Genomic DNA, 12,846 nt, shown 5'->3' on the forward strand with positions numbered 1-12,846 from the left:
TTAGTTCCCCTCTAAGAAACGTGCCTCACAGAGCACCTTAGGTTTATCACCACTAGAGGATGCTTTGCTTCTAGTGAGTCTGACAGTCCAGCGGAGTGAGTGGGAGTCAGACAGATAACTGGCAAGGTTCAATATTTAAGAGGATACGCCCTGTATCCACAATATCCAACTGTACCCATATGACAATGCTCATTACTGTATGTTTTGGTTTGTGTATTGTGGAATTATCTTTCCTGCACAATGTCAAACAAAGAAAAGGCTGTGTCTATATTTGCTGTGATCAGCAGAGCGACAGGCCACAGGGTGTGTGACACTGAAAATGACATGCACTAATGCTGTTCAACAGACAGCTGACAGGAAACACTGAGACAGTACTGTAGGTGTCCCTGAAGCGAGTCCAGCAGACTGTGTGTGTTAATGTATGCATGCATGTTGAGGTGTAGAGGTAAAGTTGTTTGCTTGAAAAGAGGGTGTAGCCAAAGTGATTCATGGTAAGAGACAACGGTTGGATACCTAAAGTTTTTACTGGAGTTATCTGGTGTGTAGTTATAACCTGAGACAACCTATCTGATTGTTTTGCATATTCAGCTTCCTTCTTTCACACGTGGGGCAGGCTGCAGAGCCAGATCGTCCCAATAAATAAAAAATATGCTGTAACTTACTTCCCTGTTCACAGAAATAAACAGAAAAAATGCTTTCTCCCAGCAGATGACCCTAAATGGTGATTTAGGGTCATCTGGTTTCAGGTAACAGCGCCAGCTTTCTATATCTGGTATCTGTTTTCATGTGTAAGTGAAATGAAGGTTTTGGATTGTTAACGAAAACTGAATAAATAATAAATAAACCAGAGGACAGCGCCTTCAGCTTTAGCAAGTACAGACAGACATCTAATACAGTCTGAGGAAATGAAGATAATAGTCTGACAAGCAGTTAATGAAGGATATGGTTTCAGTCACTGTGCAGTGGTAATTTCCTGAAACATTATACAAACAGTGAATCTGAACATAAAAAGAACTTTAAAGTTTGAAAACTTTTGGTAATTTCTCAAAAAATAAACACAAATAAGTACATGTTGAAGTGGAGACAGGTACTGGTTATATGTATCGTTCATTCTTACAAAGATATCAGTCATCAGGGGGTAACTAAATTGCCCTCCATCTACCACAAAGTTTGCTTTCATGCAGCACATCAAAGTTTATTCTGTAGAAACAGCTTCAAAGCAGACAGAACACTAAACCACAACACACACTACTACTGCATTGATGGTGATTAAAAAATCCCACAAATTGCATATTTTGTTTGATGTGATTATTTTGGCTCATGTTAATGCAGAGAAAACGTTTTTTGTTGTGGCACTGATGAGATTGAAGAAGATAAAATATTTGTTTCCTATGAAGGAAATCGGCTTTTTCCTGCAGTTTTGACAAATCACGTTCTGTCTTTGAAACTCTGCAGCAAAAATCACGTGAATGCTATAAAGGAACATTCAGCACTAACATCATCACTTACAATATATCAGCATGACAATAATACTAATAAAATGGTAACAGCTTCTTTATTTGTAGTTGATCTGTTGGTGTTTTTTTATGGAGTTGCACATCTGGTATCTCATTTGTGTTTCTGTTACTCAATTTTCTACAATTTTTATTTGTTCAGTGTCATAATACATGATAGATTGAGGCCTTACAAACCTAAAAGCCTGTGCAAAATGTGCTTAAACAAGTACTCGGTGGTCTCCGTCGAAGAAATCTTTACACCAGACGCTTTATTAGGTGCACCTTTGCTAGTACTGGGTCGGACCCCCTTTTGCCTGCAGAGCTGAATTAACTTAATTCTTCATGGCAAAAACTCAACAACAGAGTAAACCCCAACAATCACATGAGCCTATATGAGCAGGAACTTTGGTGACTATGGGAAAGAAAACCTCTTTTTAACAGGAAGAAACTGGCTCAAGGAAGGGCAGCCATCTTTGAGTTCACTGTCATGTTCAGGACACCAGTTTGAAATGATTGGGCTTTGTGACATGGTCTGTTATCTTGCTCGATTTAATGATAATGATACCCATTAGAAGACTGGCATGGTCAGCAAAAACAGCCAGGTTGGCCTTTGGAGGATGTTCAGTTGGTACAAACGGGCTCAAAGTGTGCTGAGAAAATGCCCCCCATCATCACATCACCCGAAGCACTGATCCATGCTGTCATGTTGTTTGCATCAGACCAGAGAGTTTTTTTACCCAATCTTCTGTTGTCAGTTTTGGGGGATCCCATGTGAATTGTACCCTCAGTTTGCTCTTCTTAGTTGACAGGAGTAGCAACCTGTGTGGTCTTCTGCTGCTGTAGCCCATCTGCTTCAAGAATCAACTTGGTATGCATTCAGAGATGCTCTTCTGCATACCTGGCTTGAGTTCCTGTCAACTCGAAGCAGTCTGGCCTTTCTTCGTCAACAAAGATTTTTAACCCAGAACACTGCAGCAGCTGAAGTCACTTAAATCCCCTTTCTTGATCCTCAGCTTGAATTTCAGCAGGTCATCTTGACCATGTTTACATGCATTGGATTGCTTGCTTGTGATTGGTTGATTAGGTATTTGCTTTAATGAATAAACAGTTGTAGGTCTAGTGTGTGCTCCAGTAATGCTTACATTACTGTGTGTAAGCATTTGAAATGGTAAATAGACTCAGTGCTATTTCTAACCACTTAATATAAGTGTAACATTGTATAATTTACACTCCAGTTATGTGTTTTTAATAGGTAAAAAACGTAAATAAATTAAATGAATTTAGTTATATCCATTTAAATTACAGGAGAAAAGTATTATTACGAGAGTGCGATGTTGAAGTATTTAGTTAAGTTGAAAGCTTGAACAAATTTACTTACATTCCAGTACTGCTGATAGCGGCTGCTCTACAACATAATTCCTTGTTTGTATGGGTTAAAAAAGTTTGCTTTGTATATCCCAGCTTACACATGCTTGCAGTGTGTTTAATAATATCTTTTGGAGCCTTTAAGATGCTTGAAGCTGCAGTCATGCTTTTGATGACCTTACACCAACAGGGTTATTTAAATATTTCAGCCGTCTTGAAAACACAAAAGAAGATTCTCATACCTGAGCCATTCACCCCCCCCCTGCGCGCGCTTCTCACAGCGCATCATGAAAGAATCCAGCACGAAAATGAATAATGCATCGACCTTCTTCTATTTGCAGAGCTAAGTCGCCACCCCGCTTCCCCGTGTACTGACAATAACAGAGAGGTGTAGCGAGGTAAAATAGCTCGTGTTACATGATCCCACACTGAGCTTAGGTTTAGTGTAGATGTGGACAAAAAGATTGTTTTGTGAAGGGAAAATCATCAGGCCGATAACCATTTCTTGGCATTTATTTGAATAAATTACACTGATTTGAACTGAATTACACATTTTTTTTCTTTACATCAAGCGTACAGTTTTAGAATCCAGTGCAGGAAACAAACAAAACAAGAACAGAAGAAAAACAAAACAAAACAGACAGCCCCCCCCCCAAAAAAAACAAAAAAAACAATCCAAAGACAATCATGTGCAGCACATAATCCCTCCTGTCACATTACTTCTGGGTTAGATACTATATATACATCTATAGAGTATGTGTATACTTCTGTCACAATTACAAAAATAAGATACGTTACTGTAGATGCGCGACTACACACACACGCACACGAGGTGAAAACAAAACACAAAAAGCTGTACAGTCCTCATTGAGGGCAAAGATACACACGATTGTTAAAAAAGTGAACGACAAAAAGAAGGAAGAATTTGTTACGTCTTTAAAAAAAAGAAAGAATAAATACCTCTTTAAAACTGTATCGCTAGACTCCAGCCAACAAAATATACCATCTGTTAACATCGTGCTTCCCTTTGGAAGAAAAAAAAGAAGAGAATACACTAAATATGGGTTATCGGCTGATTTTGCATCATTTATTGTAATTTTCCACACAAAGAAAAAAAATAGTAAATGTTTATGTTTTACATTTATCCTGTGTCTCATAAAGATGTCTTATGCTGTTTCTTACTCTTAGTCCACCCCACCCCCAGTGCATGTTTCTCATACAAGCACAGATTAACTGAAATAAATAAATATAAATCAAGCAAACATTTTGTATGAGAAACGTGTGAAAGGTCCACTGTCATAAGCATAGTATGTCTTATAAGACGAATACGTGAAACATTCTTATAGGTTTTCTTTTCCATATAGATCTGCTGAACATAGTGAATTGGTCCATGTTTGTTTTTACGTTGAACACTGTCAGAGACAGTAGATGTTAAAAACCTCAGCATCAGAGGTCCTCTGCAGCCCCATCCCTGTGCATAACTTGAAGAGTATGCAAACCCAAATACACCGCCCGCCCCCAAAATACACGCGCAACATTTCCACAAGATGGGTGAAAATAAATAAATAATTGAATAAAAACAGTCAGTGCTGCTGCGCAGGCTGTTCTGCAGAAAAGAAAACCTCAGTGATAAAACGTGCACTACAGCTCCCGACTGGGTCGATATGAGTTCTTGGTTATCGGTAGATCACCAAAAGATGGGGAAACGATCTCACATAATACTGCATACGAGCATATCGCAGGTTGGAAAAAAATTGGACATCTACAACAACATCTAGTTTTTCTAAGCTTGGGCATGACGTGGAAAAGGGGAGAGAGGGGTATGGTTTATACGGTTGTATAACCGTGAAGAAAAAGCTATTTGTGTTTGCATAATTTTAACCGATATATAAAATTTCCACCAAGACAAAAAAAAGAGGAACACGCTATCATTGGACTCTTTCCTTAAAACACTCCTGCCTAGTATCATCGGTGGCTTACAGAAGATAAACTACAGAACACTACTTGGACTAGTAAGGGATGCAGAAAGAAGAGCTATGCGTTCTTCAGCTGCACAATTATATGGTTTCCTCAGGTGTTAAGATTTATACATTATTATATCACAACACATCAACCATGTTTCACACTGCTGATAAAATACATGTCGGTGGACTGAGACTTACGCACCGGAGTTTTTCTTTACATCACTTCAAAACAATTTAAACTTCACTGTTTTTAGAAAATCATGTCATCACTTCACTAATCACTGGCTCGGGTATGTGTCACATACACCTCCTAATAGAATAACAAAGAACTCCAGGTTGCAAGCTTTAAACCTGTTCCCATCAAACAGACTTTCTGATACCTTCCTGCTGGAGTTTCATTTTCATTCAGGTTTTACAAGTAACTTTGGTATAACATATGACCAATATGTTACAACACATGCACAAAAAAAACATTAAAATACTGTGTTACTTGATGACTCTCTTGAGTTTTGTCTAAACTCATTTAAACTGATTTTTTTAGGACATGACAGGAACATAGTTTCACCCGGAACTGTCAAAAGAGGCAACGACTGTCAAAAAAAGGAAAATTGAAAACAAAAATATTCAGTTAAACATTTTTTTTAAAAAACATGAAACCAGTTGAAAACATGCTGGAACTACAGTCTTAAACATGAAGCATGTGGACTGATTATTTTGTAGTGGTAAATTGAGGAAAAAAAGAGTTTCTATCTACTGCAAAGGTTTCCACGAAACACAGAGATACAGAGTGTGATTTTGCAAGCCTGTGCTGAGAAGCTTGTGACGGACTGACAGCCAACCTAAAGCGAGACAAAAGCCGGGACGGAAACGGATAAAATGACTACGGAAGCCTGAAGGTGACTCGTGGGATAAGGGGGAAACAAGACTATAAATGCTGTTTTCTTTTTTCCCTCCCCTCGCTTTCTTTAAGAGTGCTTCCTTTAAGTTATCATCAGTCGCGCTCACATCTTCATTGGTTATTGTTTCGTTGCCGTTTTGACTCCTTTAAAGCGGAGTGCAGGTGGATAAGTAGGAATGTTTAGGAAAAGGTTACTGGGAATACTTGGAGGAGGAACTGGAGGCCGGGATTTATCGTGTCGCAGCTTCGGACACTGCTGGTAGTCGAGACATCCTAGTGGGGCAGCGGCACCAGGATATCCACGTAGTTGATGGGAAAGAAGCCCGAGTTGCCCTGCAGCATCCCCTCGTACCAGTTGTCATCGATCTTATTGGTAAGGGTGATGATATCACCCTCCTTGAAGCCTAGCTCACCTTCGTTCTCAGGGTCAAAATCGTACAGCGCACGACAGCAGGGCTGGTCCATGGGGGCTGGAGAAGAGGAAGAGAGCGGGTCGGAGAGATAAACAAATAAAAGTAGAGTTAGGAGAGGCAGGCGAAGGAGATGAGACTCCACACATTGATTACAAGCAGAATAACCACAAGAAAAGCTTGTGAAAGGCTCACCTGGAGACCTGGCTAAAAGAGGGAAAGAGAGCAGGAGACAAAGCAAAAGAGACACAAAGCATCAGTAGCCGCGAATATAATTAGCGTTTCAAAGAGCAGTTTAATATTTTAGGAAATGTCCTTATGTATTCTCTTTTTGGCGTAGCATTCAAAGTTGTTGTGTTATAGCCTGTGTGGCATTTCTTAACATCTGTTTTTGATCGTGTAACTGGCTCATCGTTTCCCTGTGCAGGTGCAACATACACATGAGTGTTATACAGCCTTGAGCCTCCAGCCTCAGGGGGGCAGTAATGAGCTCACTAAAATCTGACAACAGCACATTAAAAGAAGAAAGTTGGCCCACAGACGGGTTGGAAGTGTCACTACCCGATCCGTACCGGAAACCCGATCGGTACCCCGCATGAGCGAAAGGTGTCTACTTCCGGTCGAAGCGTTTTACGATAGTTACGGGTCAGAGTATCTGTTAAGATGTTAAGAATAATAAGTATCTCTTAACATGTTTCCAATAATGAAGCATTTCAATATAATGTAGACAAAAACGAAAAATAAAAAGATAGTTACGGATCAGGACTCCCCGATCCTTACTGCGCATGTGCAAAGTCGGACCGTACAAATCGGGTCTACCCGATCTGTACCGCGCATGTGCAGGGGTTTTCTTCTTCTTCTGTTTGTTTAATGGCAGTTTACTCCCCAGTATAAGAGGATACTGCCAACTGCTGACCAAGCGAATGAACCCTATTGTAAACTGAATTAGTGTCATTACAAATGTGTGTTAAATTTGATTTAGTGATAGTCGAGTGTGTTTATGCTTGTCTGTGTGGAGAAGATTGATTGGAATAGTGATGATGATGTCCGCTATCACTGTCAATTGTCAGTAAACACTTAATCTGGCTGATGAATCTACACGTGAGATATTACAAAGTCTGTATTATTAACTCTGTAATTAGGCGCCATTCTTCTTATTTTATGGCGCTGTTGTTCAATCGGGGGATGCTCTCTGTTGAGGAGAAAAGCATGAATTTGTTTGTATACGGATTATCCATTGTTTAAATGTCCCGGTAGTCGAAAAGGAGGCAGAGCTGCTGAGAAATGCTAAGAGCTAACTGGGCGCTAACCGTATCGTTCAAATATATTGAATGTCGCAATGTTGGCAAAGAGAGGAAGTGACGTAAGATTTGCGCATGCGGGGTACCGATCGGGTTTCCGGTACGGATCGGGTAGTGACAGGAAGAATGAAGCCAGTGCGGAAGTCCTTTTTATCTGCATTCTATGGCAAGGCCACCAGATGGCGATAGCTGTGGTTGCGAAAAGCCCTATTGAGGTTTATGGGAAAACATGTTTCTGGCTTGACCTCTGTAAACACTTTCCTGATATATTTACACTCACCCCCCCCCCCCAAACGCCTTCGAAGCTTATGTCTTCTGTGTTGTGAGATGTGATGATTCATGTGTTATGTGCTGAGGTGTTTTTTTCTGTTCTTAAACTGATCTCCCTGTTGGAGCTCAGTCTGGGGGGGAGTTCTTTTTTTCTCCTCGTCTTTCCCCATGTTGTGCATTTTCCATTGTTGTTTGGTTCCGGGTTGCTGCTCGTGCGGCTGACCACCCAGCTACCTAGCCTGACCTGTCTCCCCAATGTGATGTTTGTGTATTGTATGTATGGTCGGCAAGGTCAGTCTCTTAATTGCCCCTTGGGGATAAATAAAGTCTTCTGAATCTGAATACATCATTTGTTGAAGGTGTTATTATTTAATCTGTTTTATCTGGCTCTGAGCATTAATATGAACTCTCTTAAAAGAATATTAGTGAGGTTTACAGGTGCCAGCAGGTGAAATTTGTTAAGATGAGCTGCTACCCAGGTCTGTCAGTTGGTTGGCTATAGCTTTATATTTAGTGTCCAGACAGGGGTGTCCTATGTTCTTATGTAAGGCTAAGCAAATACTCAATCAAGAACATTTCCAAAAATGTCAGATTACTCTTTAAAGAAAAAAAGAGCTCAAAAAAAGAGAACAAATGGGGGTTAGCACTGCAATCAAACAAACAAAAAAATAAATAAAAAGATAAGAATACACTTATTCAAAAGTCCATTTATGGAAGGATAAAAATAAGAGTGATAGCGAGATGCGGCATCTCTTCCCAAGTCACTCTTGCTCACCTGGAGATCTTGCTGCAAAGGAGAAAGAAAAAAAAAGAAGGGTGTGTGATGAGAATTTTATCACTCAAATCTTCAGATGGAGAAATGATGAACTGATGGAATTACAGTGATCACAGCGATGACGAGTCAGTAGACAAGAGAGCAGGAAGAAAAACAACAATTTGAAAAGAGGTGGAAAGGCCATAGACTGTAGACAAAAGATGGACATAACCCCTAACAACATCAACCTCTGTGCAACATCTGAGTTTTGAAAAACATAACAAGCAAGAGAACCAGGATGCGATCCCAGTAGACCCTGCTAGTGACTTTAAACTAAAGGCTTTGACTATAAAGCCATTAGAAAAATGGTTAAAGTGAGAAATACATTTTACAAAACTGGGCTCCTTTTAGCAAACCGAAGAGTTGCCCCCTGCTGGCCATTAGAGGGAAAACAAAATGCAAGTATGAAACCCTAAAACTGCGTCCATCTTTTATCTACAGGCTATGAGAGAAGCAGACAGACAAAGAAAGAGTGGCGGGAAATAAAATAAGTCAGAAAATTCACAAAAGAACAAAACAGAAACAGCAAATGCTCATCTGTCGATGCGATTCTTTAAGTCATTGTTGAGAAATCTTTGTTAGGCAAGTGGACGGCACGTGATTTTCTGCTGTTTGTTTCATCCACTTAAAACTGACAAGTTTCTCTCACACAAAAAAATATTAATTAAAAACAAAAGATGTATAACAAAGCAAAAAAAGAAGAAGAGATACTGTGGTATCTCTCCTGGATTCACTGTTGTCTCACCTGGAGACCTTGCTGCAGAGACGGAAAAGGGAAACAACATAAGGAAGGGGTACAGGAAATAAGAAGTAGTAGTTCTGAGTTTCCAGTGTAAATGAAGACGGGTGATGATGAACTGATGATCACACAAAGGTAGAAAAAAAAGCACAAGTTTAACCTGGCTCACCTGGAGACCTCGAACCTACAAGAATTAAAAAAAAAAAAAAAATCATAATGGGAAAGAGAAGAGTGCAGAGTTGGATTCATTTGTTCTGGATTGATGAATATTCTGATCAGTTCATGTTAAAAACTGTAAATAAACAGTAGGGGAAAAGATAAAATTAGGAAACCAAAAGATGCACTGTAAATTCTCAAATATATTTTGCTTCCTTTATTGGCTGCTGCAATGTAAAAGCAAAAAAAAAAAATCATATTGTTCTTCTGCTGTTTGAACTGCTGGTTTAAATAGTTACAAAATATGGAACTGTTTGTGCTTTTGTGCATATTTTCTTTTATCTTGATAGCAGATCTACTCCATTTTTCATGCGTTCTTTGATGTTGTTACTGTGCCTCTTTGCTGTTAAAAGCAGAATCCTGCGTATATTATATTTCATAGTAAATAACTTAAATGGGAGCGATGAAGATGTATTCTTTTCCGGGAGCCTTTTATTGTGAAATATATCGAGCAGAGCGTTACTGCAAGCAGGTCATAAAGTCAAGCTCTGCCCACAATCCAAGAACAGTTCCTGTCTGACTTATCAATTTCATAATTCTTGACACTGATGTCTGGTCTGATCTGTACCCTGGGGATGAAGGCCTGCTGTTGCTCTCCCTCCTTTGAATTTCAATGTATGCGCACGAAAGGGCAGAGACATTTGCTCTCCACACACCCCAGGCTTTTTTACACACATGCATGTGAAAGGGCAGGTGGGTGCCAATGTAGAGCGATGCTGCCAAGTACATTTAAGGGTCTACAATCAGACTTGACTGCAGCAAAAAGAACGTTTGCACAGGATTGTGCAGCGATACAGTGCAGACATACTGCTTCCATAGGAATTAAGAGGATAAGTAGCAGTCAGACACTAATCAAATGTACTTCCTTAACTGATCATCACCAAGCGGGACCACCACCACTATAAAAGCAGAAGTTCTGTCAGTTTGCTGATCTGGAGCATTCGGGTGTTTGTTAACACAATGCCACAATCTTTCCAGGAGTGGACATCCCAGAGAATTCATGCCGATGCTCAGAGAAAACCCCCAAGAGCTACATCTCAGACTCTGCAGGCCCCAAAACTGAACAACTGAAGACTGGACTAAAGTCTGGCTTGCTTGTAAGGGTTTCCAAAAGAAAGGAAAAAATAGCGGCATAGTGTTGCAATGGCCCAGTCAAAGTCCAGACCTGAACCTAACTGAAATGCTGTTGTGGGACCTTCAGAGAGCTGTGAATAAAGGTGGGTTGATGAGCTGCCGAATCATGAGGTGTACTGTATATAGTTTTTTGCTAATGATGCTGCAGTCCTGTGAAACTCTGTTTTTCACATGTGTGGCCTAAAATTTGAACAAAGTCAAATATTCATCAGCAAAAGGTATGAGTAAGGTTTTATCAGTTAATCTGTTTTATCTGTGTTACTGTTGTTTTTTATTTGAGAATTTACAGTGAAAATGAAAAATGGAGAAAGGTTAAATGAAGGGAAAAAATTTTTTTTTCAAAGTACCCCAGAAACTATCCTTGAAGACAAAATTAGACTCACGAGATTCTCAAAATTGAGATGAAAGTATACATATAGCACCAGGACTAGTTTCTGGGCATCTTCCTGAACAGTAAGTTTGTATTCTAGTTCTCACCTGGAGAGCGAGCACTGTGGACACCTCCATTTTGGCTCAAATTGATGGAGAAGTCCATAGATGTGCGCGGTTTTGGGACAAACTCTTTCCTTGGTTTGGTGGAAGTATCCTTTATCCTAGAAAAAGCCAAATAATCCCTCAGAGATTCTGTTTCTCTGGCTTTGCTGCATTACTAAATAATACTTCAAACATGTAAATCATGAGAAGACCCAGCGGGAGAGTGAAATGTCAGTACTGACCGTTCATCAATCTTACTGGTCAGCTGTGTGAGGATCTCGGCAGCTCGGGTGTGATACTCCACCTGAGCGTGAACCAATGCGGCCAGCTGGCTCACCTGTTCAATCTGTTGATGCACAGAGAAGAAGCACAAGATCTACTACACATCCATACAACAGGCTGACGAGTTTCTATTTTAAACCTTTATCACCAAAGTTTCATACAAATCCAATGAACTTATTTTGTATTTTTGACTGTAAAAACTCATCTTTCAAGAATCTTTTTATATTTTTCTTTAGGCCAAAACGATTGAGGACTTAATGTGAAGCCCACCAGGTAAAATCTAAAATCGAACTGGGATTCACTCTCAGACATGTTCAGAGGTTCACATATGTCATGTGTGCTGATGAATTTGGGGAAGTGCATAGTGCTTACATCACTCTCCAACAGGTGGAACATGCTCTGCTCAGCAACCTCCTTGGAGTCATCGAATTTCTCCAGCGCTTGTTTGATTTCGTCATCCGTCACTTTGCCCTGACGTTTCTTTTTATAATCAAAGTCTAGACGTCGACCTTCCAGTTTCTTCAGGTGGTGCTGAAACAAGAAAAACCAGACAGGTGATATGAATCTCAGACCCAGAGATGATTTTCATTAGTCCCCCACCCCCACCATGCCGCAGTGTCAGAGTACCTGGATCTCCCTGAGATCTTTGTCGTGAAGGTTCTGCAGAGGATCCACAAAGTTCTGCTTCACCTCCATGTCCAGAGCATCCTTAACCTCTCCAAGCTCACGCATGGATTCTCCAACATCAATCAGCGCAAGACCTACAAAAACAACACACGTTTTGTATTTAGTCGCCACATAACATGTGAACACGCGTTTTGATTTCAGTGTATGATGCAGAAAAATACGGGGATTTTAAGTGTAACTCTCTCATTAGAGCCTACAGCAGATTTTCAAAACAGGTGCTTCTCTTTGAAAAACATCTTAATGTTCAGTCGTGAAAAAAGGCACTCTGCTGTGGATCTTGGCTGGAAAACAGACTCATACATTTTTCATGATATTTTTTTCCTGCGTCCTTGAAGGAATAAAATCATGCTGCTTTGTTCTTGCAGAGTTTGTAAGAAAAGTGTTTGTCAGACTTTCTGTAACCAGCTTTGAATGTGCTGCAGCTCACCAAAGTTTGACTCCTCTCCGAGCTCCCTGCCAAACCTCTGCATGGCCTCCCCCAGGATGACCTCAGTCTGGGTATAGCCTGGCCCCTTCTCTTGGCCTCGGATGCGTGACATGGAGTTCATCATGCTCATCTTTGCTCTTGTGGCTAAAGAGACAGAAAACTAATGAAATCCAATGCTTCTGGGATTCACGTTTGAAGGAATTAAATCTGCAGTCATGATCCACAAGCCTAAAATGTAATTAAAATGGCTAAAATGAGTTTATTGTTTACAGGATGTTTAATTTGCAGGTTAATGTTGCAAAATATAAGAAGAAATTAAGGCTAATAAGCATTTTGGATTAACCATTAGTGAATGAAATAACACAGGAA

At 40.0% G+C, this 12,846-nt stretch overlaps 1 protein-coding gene across 2 annotated transcripts in view; it reads right to left on the reverse strand.

The window, feature by feature from the left end:
- Positions 1-3,358: 3,358 nt before the first annotated feature.
- The window catches only part of sh3gl2a (SH3 domain containing GRB2 like 2a, endophilin A1), a 37,788-nt gene continuing 28,300 nt past the window's right edge, over positions 3,359-12,846 (reverse strand). Inside the window, exons 4-9 of one of the 2 annotated variants that reach the window (XM_006787075.2) lie at positions 12,478-12,621; positions 11,991-12,124; positions 11,736-11,894; positions 11,324-11,427; positions 11,085-11,200; positions 3,359-6,193 (exon numbers count right to left, since the gene is read on the reverse strand). In XM_006787075.2, coding sequence (XP_006787138.1) covers positions 5,997-6,193; positions 11,085-11,200; positions 11,324-11,427; positions 11,736-11,894; positions 11,991-12,124; positions 12,478-12,621 — 854 coding nt within the window. In that variant the 3' untranslated portion in view covers positions 3,359-5,996. Of the gene's footprint in view, positions 6,194-7,733; positions 9,442-11,084; positions 11,201-11,323; positions 11,428-11,735; positions 11,895-11,990; positions 12,125-12,477; positions 12,622-12,846 lie in introns of those variants that run through there. The other variant, XM_087841725.1, reaches the window with a different exon arrangement.

Source organism: Neolamprologus brichardi, chromosome 6 (genome assembly GCF_056152115.1).
Source record: "Neolamprologus brichardi isolate AB-2024 chromosome 6, ASM5615211v1, whole genome shotgun sequence".
NCBI classification, from domain to species: domain Eukaryota; kingdom Metazoa; phylum Chordata; class Actinopteri; order Cichliformes; family Cichlidae; genus Neolamprologus; species Neolamprologus brichardi.